Genomic DNA, 13,240 nt, shown 5'->3' with positions numbered 1-13,240 from the left:
ATCCGTCTTAGTGGTTCTCTTCATTCCAGGATTTACTCCCGCACTTTTCCAGCTGCTGCAAGTGTCTCAGACTCTGTTTTCTGCTCCGTCAAGCCAGTGAGACTGGCTTTCCGTCTGAGTTCCGGCAGCCCTATGACACAGGCTGGGACTTGTCCTCAGGCTGAAAACCATGAAACCAGGAAAGCCCACGCCGGCTGTTCCTCCCAATTGCTGACTGCCTGCAGCGTCCGCTGCAACCTTGCCCTCTGCTGCCTTCAGAGAGTGTCGTTTTGTTGTTGTTTTGTCAAGGGTTTATAGTCTATAGTTATTTGTGAGAGAGTTGCCGCACTAGGGCTACTAGGCTATTACCAGAAGCATTTAGAGCAGGGCCTGGCGGACAGTAAGCACTTAAGAAATGTGAGTTAATGTGGTCAACCACAATGTGGCGCCATCTCCTCTGGTCAAGGCTAGAGACAACGTGGAGACAGACAGTAAGTACCATGCAGGAGGTGTCAGTACCCTGTGAAGGGCACACAATGGCCTTAAGACTGCAGTTGTAGGTTGGGCGCGGTGGCTCATGTCTGCAATCCCAGCACTTTGGGAGGCTGAGGCGGGCAGATCCCTTGAGGTCAGGAGTTTGAGACCAGCCTGACCAACATGGTGAAACCCCAACTCTACTAAAAATACAAAAATTAGCCGGGTGTGGTGGCAGGTGTCTGTAATCCCAGCTACTTGGGAGGCTGAGGCACTTGAACCCAGGAGGTGGAGGTTGTAGTGGGCCAAGATTCTGCCACTGCACTCCAGCCTGGGTGACTCTGGAGTGACTCTGGGAGAATCTGTCTCAAAAAAATAAATGAATACAATAGAAGACTGCAGTTGTAGGAGAGACCACTTAACTGGGGGAGGGGGGAAAGGGGACTATCCAGGAAGGCTTCCTGGAGGAGGTGGTATTGGAGCTGGAAATGTGTCAGATAATCCAAGATGAGAAGATGGACTTTCTTCACAGAGGTGGCTGCCAAAACAATTAATTTTATGGCCTTACTGATGAGAATTTCTGGCATTCAAGGGAGGCAACTTTTCTTAAGGCAAATCCCGAAGACATTTACCTGTAAAAATGAGTAGATGTTAAACATCCACCAGCTCCTTCATGGGCCAGAGGAAGCAATGCCCTGGCCTGGGCACGAGGGGATCTGAGGTCTGGTGGTAGTTTTGTAGATGTTTGCAGGAGGCAACTGGCGGGACTGGTAGGCGGGACCATCCACAAGTGAGGTTGGGCCCCAGATCCATCACCACATTGCAGAGCTTGTGGTTGTCAATCCTGTTGCAGCCAAGAGCACAGGTGACCAGGAGCTTTAGTTTCTGTCCTATACATTTTGATGATTCATTATTCCCGGAGTCCTTGTCTTCTCTTCCTCCCTTACCCTCTCACCTCCTTGTCTCACTTGAACCTCTAATCTGGGGAAGGCTCCACCATAAGCACACTACAGATAATGAAACCAAGGCTCAGAGAACTTGTGTGGCTTACCCAAGACCACACAGCTGAGACTGGAGCCAAGACTCCAGCCAGCACTTCTGTCTGCAAAGAGCTCATGGCGTCGTCTCTCGTGGAGGGAGCCTCTATCTCCTCTGCTGCCAAATGGAAATCACAGTAGTGTCTCCTGCAGGGGCTGGCGTGAGGTTAAAGGAGGTGGCAGATATGAAAATGACAAATAAATTGTAAATTGCCCACAGACATTAGTGTGTGTTGCTTGGCAACCACTCAGCATTTGTGGACCACATTTGCTTTGGATAGCAATAGTTCTATTGGCATTTTAATTTAATAGCATGGTTATGTTCCCATCATAAAAATAATATACACTATATGTATGCCCACCCTCATCAAATTATATACATTATGTATGTGTAGTTTTTTGTATATTGGTTGTACCTCAATATAGCTATTAAAAAATGATGTAACTTCGTTACAGAAAATCTAGAAAACATGGACAAGTTGAAAGAGGAGGAAATAGTATTTCATTCCAGCTACCCTAAAGCTACCTTCGTTCACATTTTGGGGAATTCTCTTGCAGCTTTTTTCCCCTCTACACAGTTTCTTTCCTTATTTCACATAGTTATGATCATTGATGTAGATCATTACTAGCATTTTATACTCAATTTTATATCCCATTCCTTCCCCCTCAGGGGGTTTTAATATGAAATAGCAAGAATGAGTGCCCCATTGGGGACCCTAGCTAGCACAGCTGGGGTCAGCACACCTGACCCTGTTCCTGACTCCATGCCCGGTGGGCGTTTCCGTGTTCCCACAGAGCTGCTTTTCTTGTCTTGTCTTTTTAAGTTTAATGACATGTGCATCTGTCTTGATGGATGGAGGGATATATCCAGCCTGTCATCCCACTTCTAACCACCCTCTCTCACTCTTTTCTGTTGCCTCAAAGCTGGCATTGACTCATGGCTCAGAAGGCCAGTGCAGGCCAGGAGCTGTCCTAAAAGGTCTGGACTGAAAAAAGAAAAGGCATTTCTTGAATAGATATCTCTGGTGTGGCTACTGCGTACAGGCACCATTTGAAGCCGTGAATTAAGCCTGAGACTCCTGCCCTCGTGGAGTTGACGTTCTGGCCAGGAAGACAGCCAACAGATGATAAAAGCCTTTACAGAAGGAAAAACATCAGACTAGGTTGGGGCGGGGATGGTCAGGGTGTCCTGGATAAGGGCGCTGGGGTGCAGACAGCAATTCCAGCAAGGTGGTCCCAGCTGTGCTCACCAGGAAGGCAGCAGTCGGGCAGAACTGGAAGACTAGGAAGGAGCTGTGCTGGTGCCCACGGGAAAGCCACTGCAGGCTGAGGGAGCAGGTCTTAGGACAGAAGGTGGCCAGGACTTTTGGGAAAGGGCAAGGAGCCTGGCATTTGGAGGGGAATAAGCAGGTGGAGAGCAGTAGATGAGGCTGGGGAAGGGGAGGAGTTACCTTTTGCTGAGTTAAAAACACGAGACCCCATGCATACAACAGTAAACGTTTTCATCATCTTGCATCTGCGATTCTGTGGTCTGGGCTTGGCTGGGCTTGCCCAGTTCTGTGGGTCAGCGGGGCCCAGCTGGAGGCTGGGGTATGGAGGCTTCTGCTGCACCCGCTCTTCCTACTCCCCCTCAGGGACCAGTCAACCAGCCTGCGCAGGTCCTGCTCCTGGCACCGCCAGAGGCGCGGATGGCAACCCCCCAGTACCTAAGCCCCTTTGCATCTCTGCTTGCGGCTTGTCGAATTGCCGTTCTGCAGGCCAAAGCAAAACACAGGGACAAGCCCAGAATCAAGGTGGGGGGCAGAGAACAGGTTACCTGGCCCACGGTGGGAGGTGCGAAGGTTTGGCTCCGGATGCGGCCCACCTGGGCCGCCGGGGATGGGTGCTGCTTTCAGAACACTCAGTGCTTTTCTCTGAGTATACAATGGGAGCCGCTGGAGGGTTTTGAGCAGGGGAGTGCCAGGATCAGTCCTGGGTGTTACCCGCCTCTCTCCTGCCAGTCTGTTGAGGCTACGTCGTAGCCAGGCCGGGGAGAAAGAGCTGTGGCAGTCATCCAGTGAGAGGTGGGAGAGCGGCTGGCATCCTGATATGCTGTGAAGGCTGAGCAGGCAGGATGGGATGTGGGGTGTGTGTGTGTGTGTGTGTGTGTGTGTGTGTGTGTGTGAGAGAGAGAGAGAGAGCGCACAACTCCAAGACTTGGGCCCGAGCAAGTGAACGATAGAGCTGTCATCACCTGAGACTGGGGAAGCTGCAGAGGGTGAGGTTGAGGAGGGATCAGAATTCAGTTATGGGGACAAATGAAGGGTTTTGAGTAGAGGGACACAGGGATGTCCTGGCTCAGGAGTTCGGCCATCAGGTTGGCTGCCATAGGGAGAACAGAGGCTAGGACAGGGAGCCCTGTGGAGTATCCTCTCTGTGGCTGCAGGGAGCAGTGGTCAGATCTGTGGCTTGTTTGAAAGTAGATCCATTTTGCTAAAGGTGGTATCAGAGATTTTAGAGCCTACAGAGTCCAGGCCAGGAGAGCAAAGAACGACAGAGGTCCCATTCACAGCAGCGGGCTATCCCAGGCTCCTACTAGCTGTTGCTGCTTGGGCCTATGGGGATGGTGTTCTAGAACTTTCCATCTTCCAAGACATACTGGAAATGTGGATTTTTATAGGAAATCTTCTACTTTTCAAATATTAGGAATGACTTCAAATGAAAAGTCAGAATCATTTGGGGGCTTCAGGCACACTTGGTGGTGGAGCAGGCCTCAGGCTTCAGGCTGGTGAGCTGTCACCCAGCGGGGGTTCCTCTTCTAGGCCAGAGCCCCATCCTCCCCTGCTGTCCCCCATTCCCAGGGCTGGCCACCCAGAATGTGCGGGCCCCTCATCTCTGTGACTCTTAGAACCTGAGAATGTTGGTGACAGAAGGGGGTGTTCCCCTAGTTCCCACATGCAAAAAGTGGGGCCTGGAGATGGGACTGTCATTTTTCTCCAAACACTTGCCCATCCAGGAAGGCCAGCCCTGGGCATTGAAGACTCCAGGTATGGGGGTGACTCCATTAGGAAAGGTTCTTGAGCGACCTGAAGAAACATGGTTGGGATGAAGTGCAGGGAGAGTCAGGGCAGGCAGGGCTGAGCTCCGCTTCTGCGAGCACAGATTAGAGAGCGATCCCGGAGGCCTGCCTGGAGGTGGGGCCACAGAGCAGGAGTCTGAAGGAGAGGGCATAATTCACCTCTGTCCTACTGTGTGGGCAGCCCTGAGTGGGCCCCTAGCAGAGGGTTGCCTTGCTTGTCTACGGAGATATTGGGAAGGGCTTCCCTGACCCAGGTTGCTGGAACACACGGGCCTGGGTGGCAGGGGTGGGAGTGGGGGGTTCAAGACAGGAGGACGAGGCCACATCCAGGTGGTTTCAGATACCACCGTGAGTCCCAGAGTGTCCAGTTACTACAAAGTCTGCCGGCCACTGCGGTCACCCCAGGCCTGTGCCAAGTCCCGAGAGCTCTGCCCCGCAGCCAGTGTAGAGGGAAGAGGAGGGCAGGAGGGGACAGGTTAGTGGCCCCTCGCCAATGCTTCTGACCCCTCGGGCTCCCTGCTGCCTCCTGCCCAGGGCTGTGGGGCTTCTGGGAGCGGGGAGCTCGCTACTGCTGTGGTACTGCTGAGCACCCGGGAGAGGCGGGCTCTGACAGCCACCCCTTCCTGTCTTGCTGTTCCCCTCCCAGCTGACATCATCTCTACCGTTGAGTTCAACCACACGGGAGAGCTGCTGGCCACAGGTGACAAGGGCGGCCGGGTCGTCATCTTCCAGCGGGAACCAGAGGTGCGAAGCCCTGGGTCTGGTGGGAGGTGGGAGGAGTGGGGAGCAGAGTCAGGTGGGAGGTGGGCATGGTGGGAGGAGGATAAGGATAAGGGGGATAAGGGGTGGTGTGGCAAGAGGTGGTAGGGGACTATACTCCAACCCAAAGGAGGGCTTTTAACTGACAGGAGGTGTGGGGCATCTCCCAGGGGCATGGATTCCAGGGGTGGGAATGGGATGCTCTGGAATGCCGAAGGGGGAGTGGCGGGCAGTGGTGGGGGGAGTGCACCTGGTGGGCTGGCAAAGCCGGGTTCTGAGCCCCCTGCCCTCAGCCGATGTTTGCGGAGAGCTCCCTGCGTCCCACGCTCTGTCCTAGACCCCGGACGAATGGTCAGGACGCGGCACAGCCAGCTGCTGCCCCAGCTTGTGCCTTCAGTGAAACCTTCCTCTGCCTGGGTGACCTGCGTTGTCCTGGCCAGACTGGGGAGCGGGAGGACTCCACTCTTGCCCAGCTGTCACAGCCCTCAGGCTGGGCTAGGTGGTTTTTGCTCAGGCCTGGGCCCTTGTCCTCACCCCTGTCCTCACCCCCACCCCCGGAGGCTTGTTGTCCAGCAGAACTCTCGGTAAGACAGCAGTGGCCTGGACAACCTGCCCAGGACCACATTTCTGGAACACTGAAAGAGCCTCGGGACAAAAGCCCATTTACTGAGAACACTTGCTAAGTATTCTGGAGTTGCTTCTCGTTTACTCTGCGCTGCTCACCTCCGAGGGTCAGATCCACACTCCTGTGACAGATGCGGAAACTCAGAGAAGCCACCCTGCTAGTGAACAGCAGACCAGGGATGGAAGCCCGGCTGCCCGACGCCAGGACAGTGGCCAGCAACATCACACACCACCCAGCCTCAGAGAGGGGCGTCTCCCCCAGCAAACATGGACTGTGCCTGGAATTAGCTGCAGAAGACATCCAGGAAACCAAGGAGGAGGGAGGAGGGGATGGAGCAGGAGAGGAGGGGGAGGGGAGGAGGAGAAGAGGAGGTGGAGAAGGGGAGGTAGGAGGGAGGGGAGGAAGCGGGGGCGAAAAGAGGACCTGCAGAATCATCTCTCCCTCCATTCACTCCTGAGCATGGCCCATGAGCTGAGGCTCCTTGAATCTGACTTTATCTTGGTGGCTTACATAACCCTCCTCACGGTGACCCTATGGGTGCAGTGCAGTGCGGCTATTCCCCTCATTTTACAGATGAGCCCGGAGTGCAGAGGGTTAAAATAGTTTACAAGGGGCACATCCTAGCTGCAAATCAGTTCCTCAAACACAGCACTCTGCCAGCACCTATGGGCTTCACCAGATGCACCAGGTGTCCCACCAGGCACGGCGAAGCTCAGCCTTCTTTTTGCCAAGCTGCAGAAAGAGATTCTATTGGTTGATGCGATTTTCTCCATTTTGAATTTTTCTCCCTTAGTGTTTTCTTCCTTCTGGTCCCACTGACCTTTGTCATCACAAGTGCTTGTGGGAAGCAAAGTGAATTGGAGGCAAAAATATTGGAGAACTTTGAAGCTTTTCAAAAGCAAGACAGGGACAGAAATATAAAAATAGATACTTAAAAAAAATTAACCAGGAAGTCTTGAAATCGTTCTGGGCTGGTTGGGGTTTCATGTTGTCGTATGAACTTGAACTCTGTCCTGGGAACGTGGTCCCTGGCACACACAGTGGACTCATCACCTGACTATTTTGGGAGCCCCATAGTGAAGGGGTCTTTATTAGGAAGAGCTCTGTTCCCTAAACCAGGCCGAGCACTGCTGAGGAAAGCTAGGGACAGATTCTAATCCAGGTCTGACATTGCCAGACATTCTGTCCCAATGTTAAAGTCTGCTGCCATATTCATTTATTCCTCAAGTTAGGCCTGAGTTGGACACGTGGAATTGAGGAGCAGGTCAGGGCCCGAGACACGAGGGTGGCCAGAGCCTCGGCCTTGGCGTCAGGCAGGCCTCAGCAGAGGGGTGCTGGCTGGTGAGTGGCCTCATGGCTCTGGGAAGTCACTTCCCCTCTGAGTCTCTGTTTGCTGGTCTGTGAAATGGGGAGAGTCATGGTGCTCAAGCAGAGGAGACCTGGAGGGTAGAATGCGATGGTGCGGGGACGACTTAGCGGGGTGTCCAGCATGTAGCAGGTGCCGGGGAACATTCGCATTAGCAAGTGAGCTGGCTCGGGTGTGCGTGCTCATGGGATCGTGCAGGAGCAGGGCTTGTCCCTGGCACACTGCGAGTCATGGGCCGCTTAAACTGCAGAGAGTTTCATTTGACCCTCGAATTGGATCCCTGGCACGGCTGGGCGCCTGGTCCCACAGCCGGCCCTGCTGGGTCCCCGGAGGTCCTAGCCATCGCCCTGCGGGTCACGGTGCTCAGGCCCCTTCTCTGGGTTTCCCTGCAGAGTAAAAATGCGCCCCACAGCCAGGGCGAGTACGACGTCTACAGCACTTTCCAGAGCCATGAGCCAGAGTTTGACTATCTCAAGAGCTTGGAGATAGAGGAGAAGATCAACAAGATCAAGTGGCTCCCGCAGCAGAACGCCGCCCACTCGCTCCTGTCCACCAACGGTGAGGCGCCGCCCGGCCTCGCATGCAGGGGCACGGGCTGTAGATGTTTCTAACAAATGCTGGTTTGTATTTTGCTTATATTGTGAGTGTTTTTCTGTGTCTTCAGAACTCCTAGAAAATAATATTTTAAGCAGCATGTAAATCCCATGAGTGAGGATGCCAGACCCCCTCAGACGCTCCCCATGGCTGGACACGGGGCTGCCCCCCACTGTGAAAAGAGCCGTCCGGGCCATCTTTATAGGCCTTTGCTTTGGGGTGAGGGAGTGTGATGGACAAGGATGCAGGTCGCAGATACAGAGGACACTTGACACAAAGCGAACCCCTCCTCCCCATGCAGAATCCAGACCCCCAAACTGGGGCTGTCACCATGGCCCTAGAGGGCAGTGGGAGCAGCCTTGGTTTAGGACCCTGGCTGGCCTCCTAATCTTCCTGCCTCAGGGAAGAGCGTGTGCCCCTCAGGCTCTGGGGACTGCCCCGATGCCTGCTTCCCAGGCTGCACTCTGAGGAAGCGGCAAGGGCTGTCCTGCTTGGCTCACCGTGGGCCTGGGTCCCCCACTCACGCCCCCCGCCCATCCTCCTTCACCTGGGCCCCCTGTTGACCCAGGCAGCCTGGGGTCGGGTAGGATACACCTGGATTCTATTCTTTTCTATTCTTTTCTTTTCTTTCTTTTTCTTTTTCTTTCTTTCTTTTCTTTTCTTTTCTTTCTTTTTTTTTTTTTTTTTTTTGAGAGACAGAGTCTCGCTCTGTCACCCAGGCTGGGGTAGAGTGGCATGATCTCTGCTCATGGCAACCTCTGCCTCTCGGGTTCAAGCGATTATCCTGCCTCAGCCTCCCAAGTAGCTGGGATTACAGGTATCCACCACCATGCCCAACTAATTTTTGTATTTTTTAGTAGAGATGGAGTTTCACTATATGTTGGCCAGGTGGATCTCAAACTCCTGACCTCAGCTGGTCCGCCTGCCTCAGCCTCCCAAAGGGCTTGGATTACAGGCATGAGACACTGTGCCTAGCCAGGACACACCTGGATTCTGTCCCTGCCCTGCCTCCTTTAGGCAATGGCCTTGCTTCCCTGAGCCTCAGCAGGGTGGACACAGCTCCCTTCTGGGGTCTGTGAAATGGTGCCCACTCAACCCCCTGAGAATAGTAACTGCTGCGCAAGCACCAGCCAGGCTTCGAGGTGCTGTCCCCACGCCTTCCCCGAGGACGTCCAAGCTCCTCAGCGGGGCCTCCGATGCTTTCCTGAACCTGACTAGGCTCAGTTCCTGCCAGCCCACCTGTGCCTGAAGGCTGTTCTCACCCTGCACCTGGCCAACTCCCTCCTCAACCCATAAGCCTCGCTGAGTGCCAGCCTTTTCTGACCTCTCCGCTGAGCCAGGCATTCCTCCTGTGATACCTTGGCTCCTCTTAACTCAGGCTCACCCCCGCTCTGGGCACCTGCTGTTCTGATGGTGTTCTCCCACCAGGCACCCCAAAGGCAGGATCTGTGTCCCATAAGGGGCCCTGCCCAGCAAATCTGTCACCTGAGCCAGCAGGGTATGAGAGGTCCTCCTGAAGGGCAGGCCCCAGGGGACAGGAGCCTCGGGTGAGTGCTAAGCCCCATGCAACTGCCCCTTTTAAAAATATTTAAGAGGGACGTGCCAGGCTGGTGTGGTGGCTCATGCCTGTAATCTCAGCACTTTGGGAGGCCAAGATGGATGGATTACTTGAGCCCAGGAGTTTGAGACCAGCCTGGGCAATGTGGCGAGACTCTATCTCTCCAAAAAAATAAAAATATTAGCCAGGTGAGGTGGTGAGAGCCTGTAGTCCCAGCTACTCAGGATGCTGAGATGGAAGGATGGTCTGAGACCGGGAAAGGCAAGGCTGCAGTGAGCTGAGATGGTGCCACTGCACTCCAGCCTGGGTGATTTGAGTGAGACCCTGTCTCAAAAGAAAAGAAAAACAAAAAAAGACATGCCACTTTCTTCCTGCCTCTCTGGAGAAACGGTCATCTTTCAGCACTCCCTACACGCCCCTCCCCTCGAAGCTTCCCAGCCTGGTGTTGAATCTCGGCTTCACTCTTTCCTAATGGCAGGGCCTTGGGTACCTTCCAAATGCTCCGCTGACACCAATTCTCTTCCCAGTTCATTCTCACCAGATGGTGCCATTTGTTTCAACTCCTGTATTAGTCAGCGTTCTCCAGAGAAAAAGAATCAGTAGGGTATGAGAGTGGGAAAGAGAAAGGGGGATTTATTTTAAGGAAGTGGCTTACGTGACTGTGGAGGCTGGCCGGTCTGAAATCTGCAGGGAGGCCAAAGGCTGGAGGCCTCGAGGCAGAGCTGCAGTTCTGGTCCAAAGCCGTCTGTTGGCAGAACCTCCTCCTTCCCTGGGAGGTGCCTCATGACCTCCTAAAGTGGATCTTCTCTTCCATCCGTCTGGTTAATTATGTGACTTGTTTTATTTTGTTCTGTTTTTAAAGATAAAACTATCAAATTATGGAAGATTACCGAACGAGATAAAAGGCCCGAAGGATACAACCTGAAGGATGAAGAGGGGAAACTTAAGGACCTGTCCACGGTGACATCACTGCAGGTGAGCTCTGGCGAGGAGGAAGCAGGCACACGCCTCTTTATTACACCTGAGGATTTTAGGGCTCTAAAAGCCTTCTGAGATTTGAGCCAGAGTCAGGTGCAGACCATGGCTGGGCTGCTGGCTGCTGGGCAGCCACGGGCATCTCCCTGCCCCTTGCCTCAGTTTCCTCACCAGCAGCATAGAGATGACCACGTTTGTTCTAGGCATTTTGTGAGCATGCAGGGATGGTGCATGGCTATAACGTGTTTTTCACCTGCAGCTGAGGGTGGAGAGCAAGGCAGATAATCTCTTGTTATAAGAAGGGGGAAACTGAGGCCCAGAGAGAGACAGTGACTCACCTGAAACTGCTCAACTGAGTGAGTAGGCAGAGGCAGAAGGAGAATGGGTTAGCAGAGCTTTGTGGCTCCTGAGTCCTTTACTGAGGGCAGAGGGACGCCTGGACCATGTGAGGCCTGCAGCATCTACAAAGGCCTGAAACAGACATACCTGAAACAGACACCATGTGCCCAACATCCAGTGAGCTGCAGAAATACAAAGCGGTAGTCAATGCTCTTCCTGAGAAGAAGAAATAAATGTTTAAATACATTGGCTTAAATGACCAGCAAATTGCACAAATAAATTCTGAGGAAGTGGGCAGCCAATTAGCTTCGATGTTGAGTAATGAAGGTGATGGTGCCCCCTGCCCCACCCCCAGTCCCAAGAAAGGTTATCAGGGTTTCATGTAGAGGGAGGGATACAGCGACACATCTTGATCGCCCTGGTGTTTGGGGCAGAGCCAGTGGCCTTCATAAAAATCCTGTTTATGTCGCTCCCAGTGTTGGAGGTTTTTCCCTGTAAGTCACACACATCCCAAGACGCTTGACTGTCACTGAGAACGTGGGTGCCCTGGTCTGTCCTCATCCTGCCTCTCACCTTGTTTGCTTCCGATTTCACCCACGCCATGCCAACCCTGCACAGTGTTCTACCCACCCTGTGCAGTTCACACTGGAGGCAGCTGTTGTTTACTGAGGAGCTGCTCCACGCTAGACCCTGGGCTAGCCCTTGGGGCCCTAGAAGTGAGCAAGGTTCAACTCGGTACCTGTCCCCAAAGTGTCCCCAGCCCCCAAGGAAACAGACGTGGAATCATCACACTGGCGGTCAGTGCTGTGACAGAGGGACACAGAGAGGCTGTGGGCACCCCAGGAGGCCTTTCTTTACTTGGTCAATTTGGTGAACTCCCATATATCCTATCAAACCCTGCCGGCCTTCACCTCTGTAAAGCCTTTCTGCACAGGCCAGATGAAAAGTGTGATCTTTCCTGTATCCACTCTTGCCTTTTGCATCCAACACTGTCTGTCCTTAGTATCTGTATCTTCCTTGACCCTCACCTTGACTAGACTGTGGCTTCTGTGGAGGCAGCATGCTTTACTCATGAAACCCCCAAACCTTAGGGAAGGTTTTCTTTTCTCTCTTCCTCCCTTTACTAAAAAACTGGCTTTGAGATCTGGTTTGGTGGATGGCAGCGAATGGCTGGAGCACTGGGCAAATTGGGTCCCAAGGCTGCCCGGAGAAAACAGAAAGCAACGTTGCCAAAAGGAAGGGGAACGCAGATTGAGATGCCAAGACTTTGCTGGGCCATTGATGCTCTGCCCTCCTCCAGAGCTGCTGGACTCCCTGTCTCTCCTGAGAGTCCAGGGATCCCCACGGTGGGCAGTGGCTGCACCCTGAAGGAAGGGAAGGTTAGCAGCTTACCTAAAATATCTGACACAGGAATACATGCAGGGAGGATGCCTTGGAGGAGTCCAGACACATTAACACCAACTCCCAGGCACACAACCTAGAAGCAAAGACACAGAGGCAGCAACGCAAAAACCACCCAGATCCAGGCTGGCACTCACACCGGTGCTGCACACACACACACACACACACACACGCACACACATGCACATACACGTATACTCTTTCATGCATGCACACTTATATGCACACACTCATACATGCACTCTCAGCCATGCACACTCCCACACACAAACACGCTGGGTGCCCTGGTGTGTGGGAAAATTTAATGTGGGCTGCAGAGTTGCCTCTGCTCCAAAGGAGCTCAGTGCTTGTCACTCTGACTGCAGCACTGAGGCTGTCACCTCCCATCTCAGCTGTTCCCTGAGAGCTCAGGGACACAGCCCATTCATTCGTTCACTCACACATTCACTCATTCACTGGAGAGCCTCTCTGCTAGGCCTTGGACTGAGTGCCAGAGAGATGGAGAGATAAGCAAGAGGTGACGCCTCGCTAGCTAGGAAAGCTGATGGGACCAGATGACAGCCTCAGGGTTGGTCAGGGCTGTGCGAGGGACCTTTGGGGCTGTGAAAGTCCAATGTCTGATGCCATGGCAAGGACCCTCACACCAGCCATCTGAGACGAAAGTTCGTATGAGTCAGGCTAATTCCACCGCTGTAACAAAACAACCCCATCAGTCCAGGGCTGAGCTTGGAAATGCATTTCTCACTATGGGAAGGTTCAGTGTGGGTGTGCTGGTTGGGATACAGTTCTCTTGCAGGCTCCTTCCATCCCCATCCCGTGAGTCTCAGTCCCTAAGGCTTGGGTCCTCACCTTCCACCATGGGGAGTTGCTCCCGCTGCTTAACTGTAACAGGGCCAGGCATCACTTTGCTCACATCCCATTGGTCAGAACTAGTCACATGACCATGCCTGGGCACAAAGCCTGCTGGGAAATGTAGTCCACATGTAGACAGCTGTTTCCCAGTGACAGTACTGTGTTGCAGGAGGGAGGTGAGGAGGCTTGGTAGACAATTGGCTGGCTCTGCCACATTATCTTT

The 13,240-nt window shown here is 53.5% G+C and overlaps 1 protein-coding gene and 1 long non-coding RNA gene across 5 annotated transcripts in view; one reads left to right on the top strand and one right to left on the bottom strand.

The window, feature by feature from the left end:
- PPP2R2C (protein phosphatase 2 regulatory subunit Bgamma) overlaps nucleotides 1–13,240 on the top strand; it is a 150,170-nt gene that overhangs the window by 85,925 nt on the left and 51,005 nt on the right. For 2 of the 3 annotated variants that reach the window (XM_021938240.2, XM_021938241.2), the window contains exons 2-4: nucleotides 5,195–5,292; nucleotides 7,691–7,856; nucleotides 10,313–10,425. In XM_021938240.2, coding sequence (XP_021793932.2) covers nucleotides 5,195–5,292; nucleotides 7,691–7,856; nucleotides 10,313–10,425 — 377 coding nt within the window. Of the gene's footprint in view, nucleotides 1–4,390; nucleotides 4,517–5,194; nucleotides 5,293–7,690; nucleotides 7,857–10,312; nucleotides 10,426–13,240 lie in introns of those variants that run through there. The other variant, XM_003898450.5, reaches the window with a different exon arrangement.
- LOC103884189 lies at nucleotides 10,836–13,061 on the bottom strand. Of its 2 annotated transcripts, none has more exons than XR_004182856.1 (3): nucleotides 13,015–13,061; nucleotides 12,157–12,241; nucleotides 10,836–10,911 (listed from the first exon to the last, which is right to left on the bottom strand). It is a non-coding gene; the product is annotated as an uncharacterized LOC103884189 (long non-coding RNA). The 2 variants fall into 2 exon arrangements; XR_004182855.1 differs by having other exon boundaries at nucleotides 10,864–10,946.

Source organism: Papio anubis, chromosome 3 (genome assembly GCF_008728515.1).
Source record: "Papio anubis isolate 15944 chromosome 3, Panubis1.0, whole genome shotgun sequence".
Taxonomy (NCBI): domain Eukaryota; kingdom Metazoa; phylum Chordata; class Mammalia; order Primates; family Cercopithecidae; genus Papio; species Papio anubis.
The sequence above is the reverse complement of the archived record's forward strand: the minus strand, read 5'-3'. Positions and strand labels throughout refer to the sequence as shown.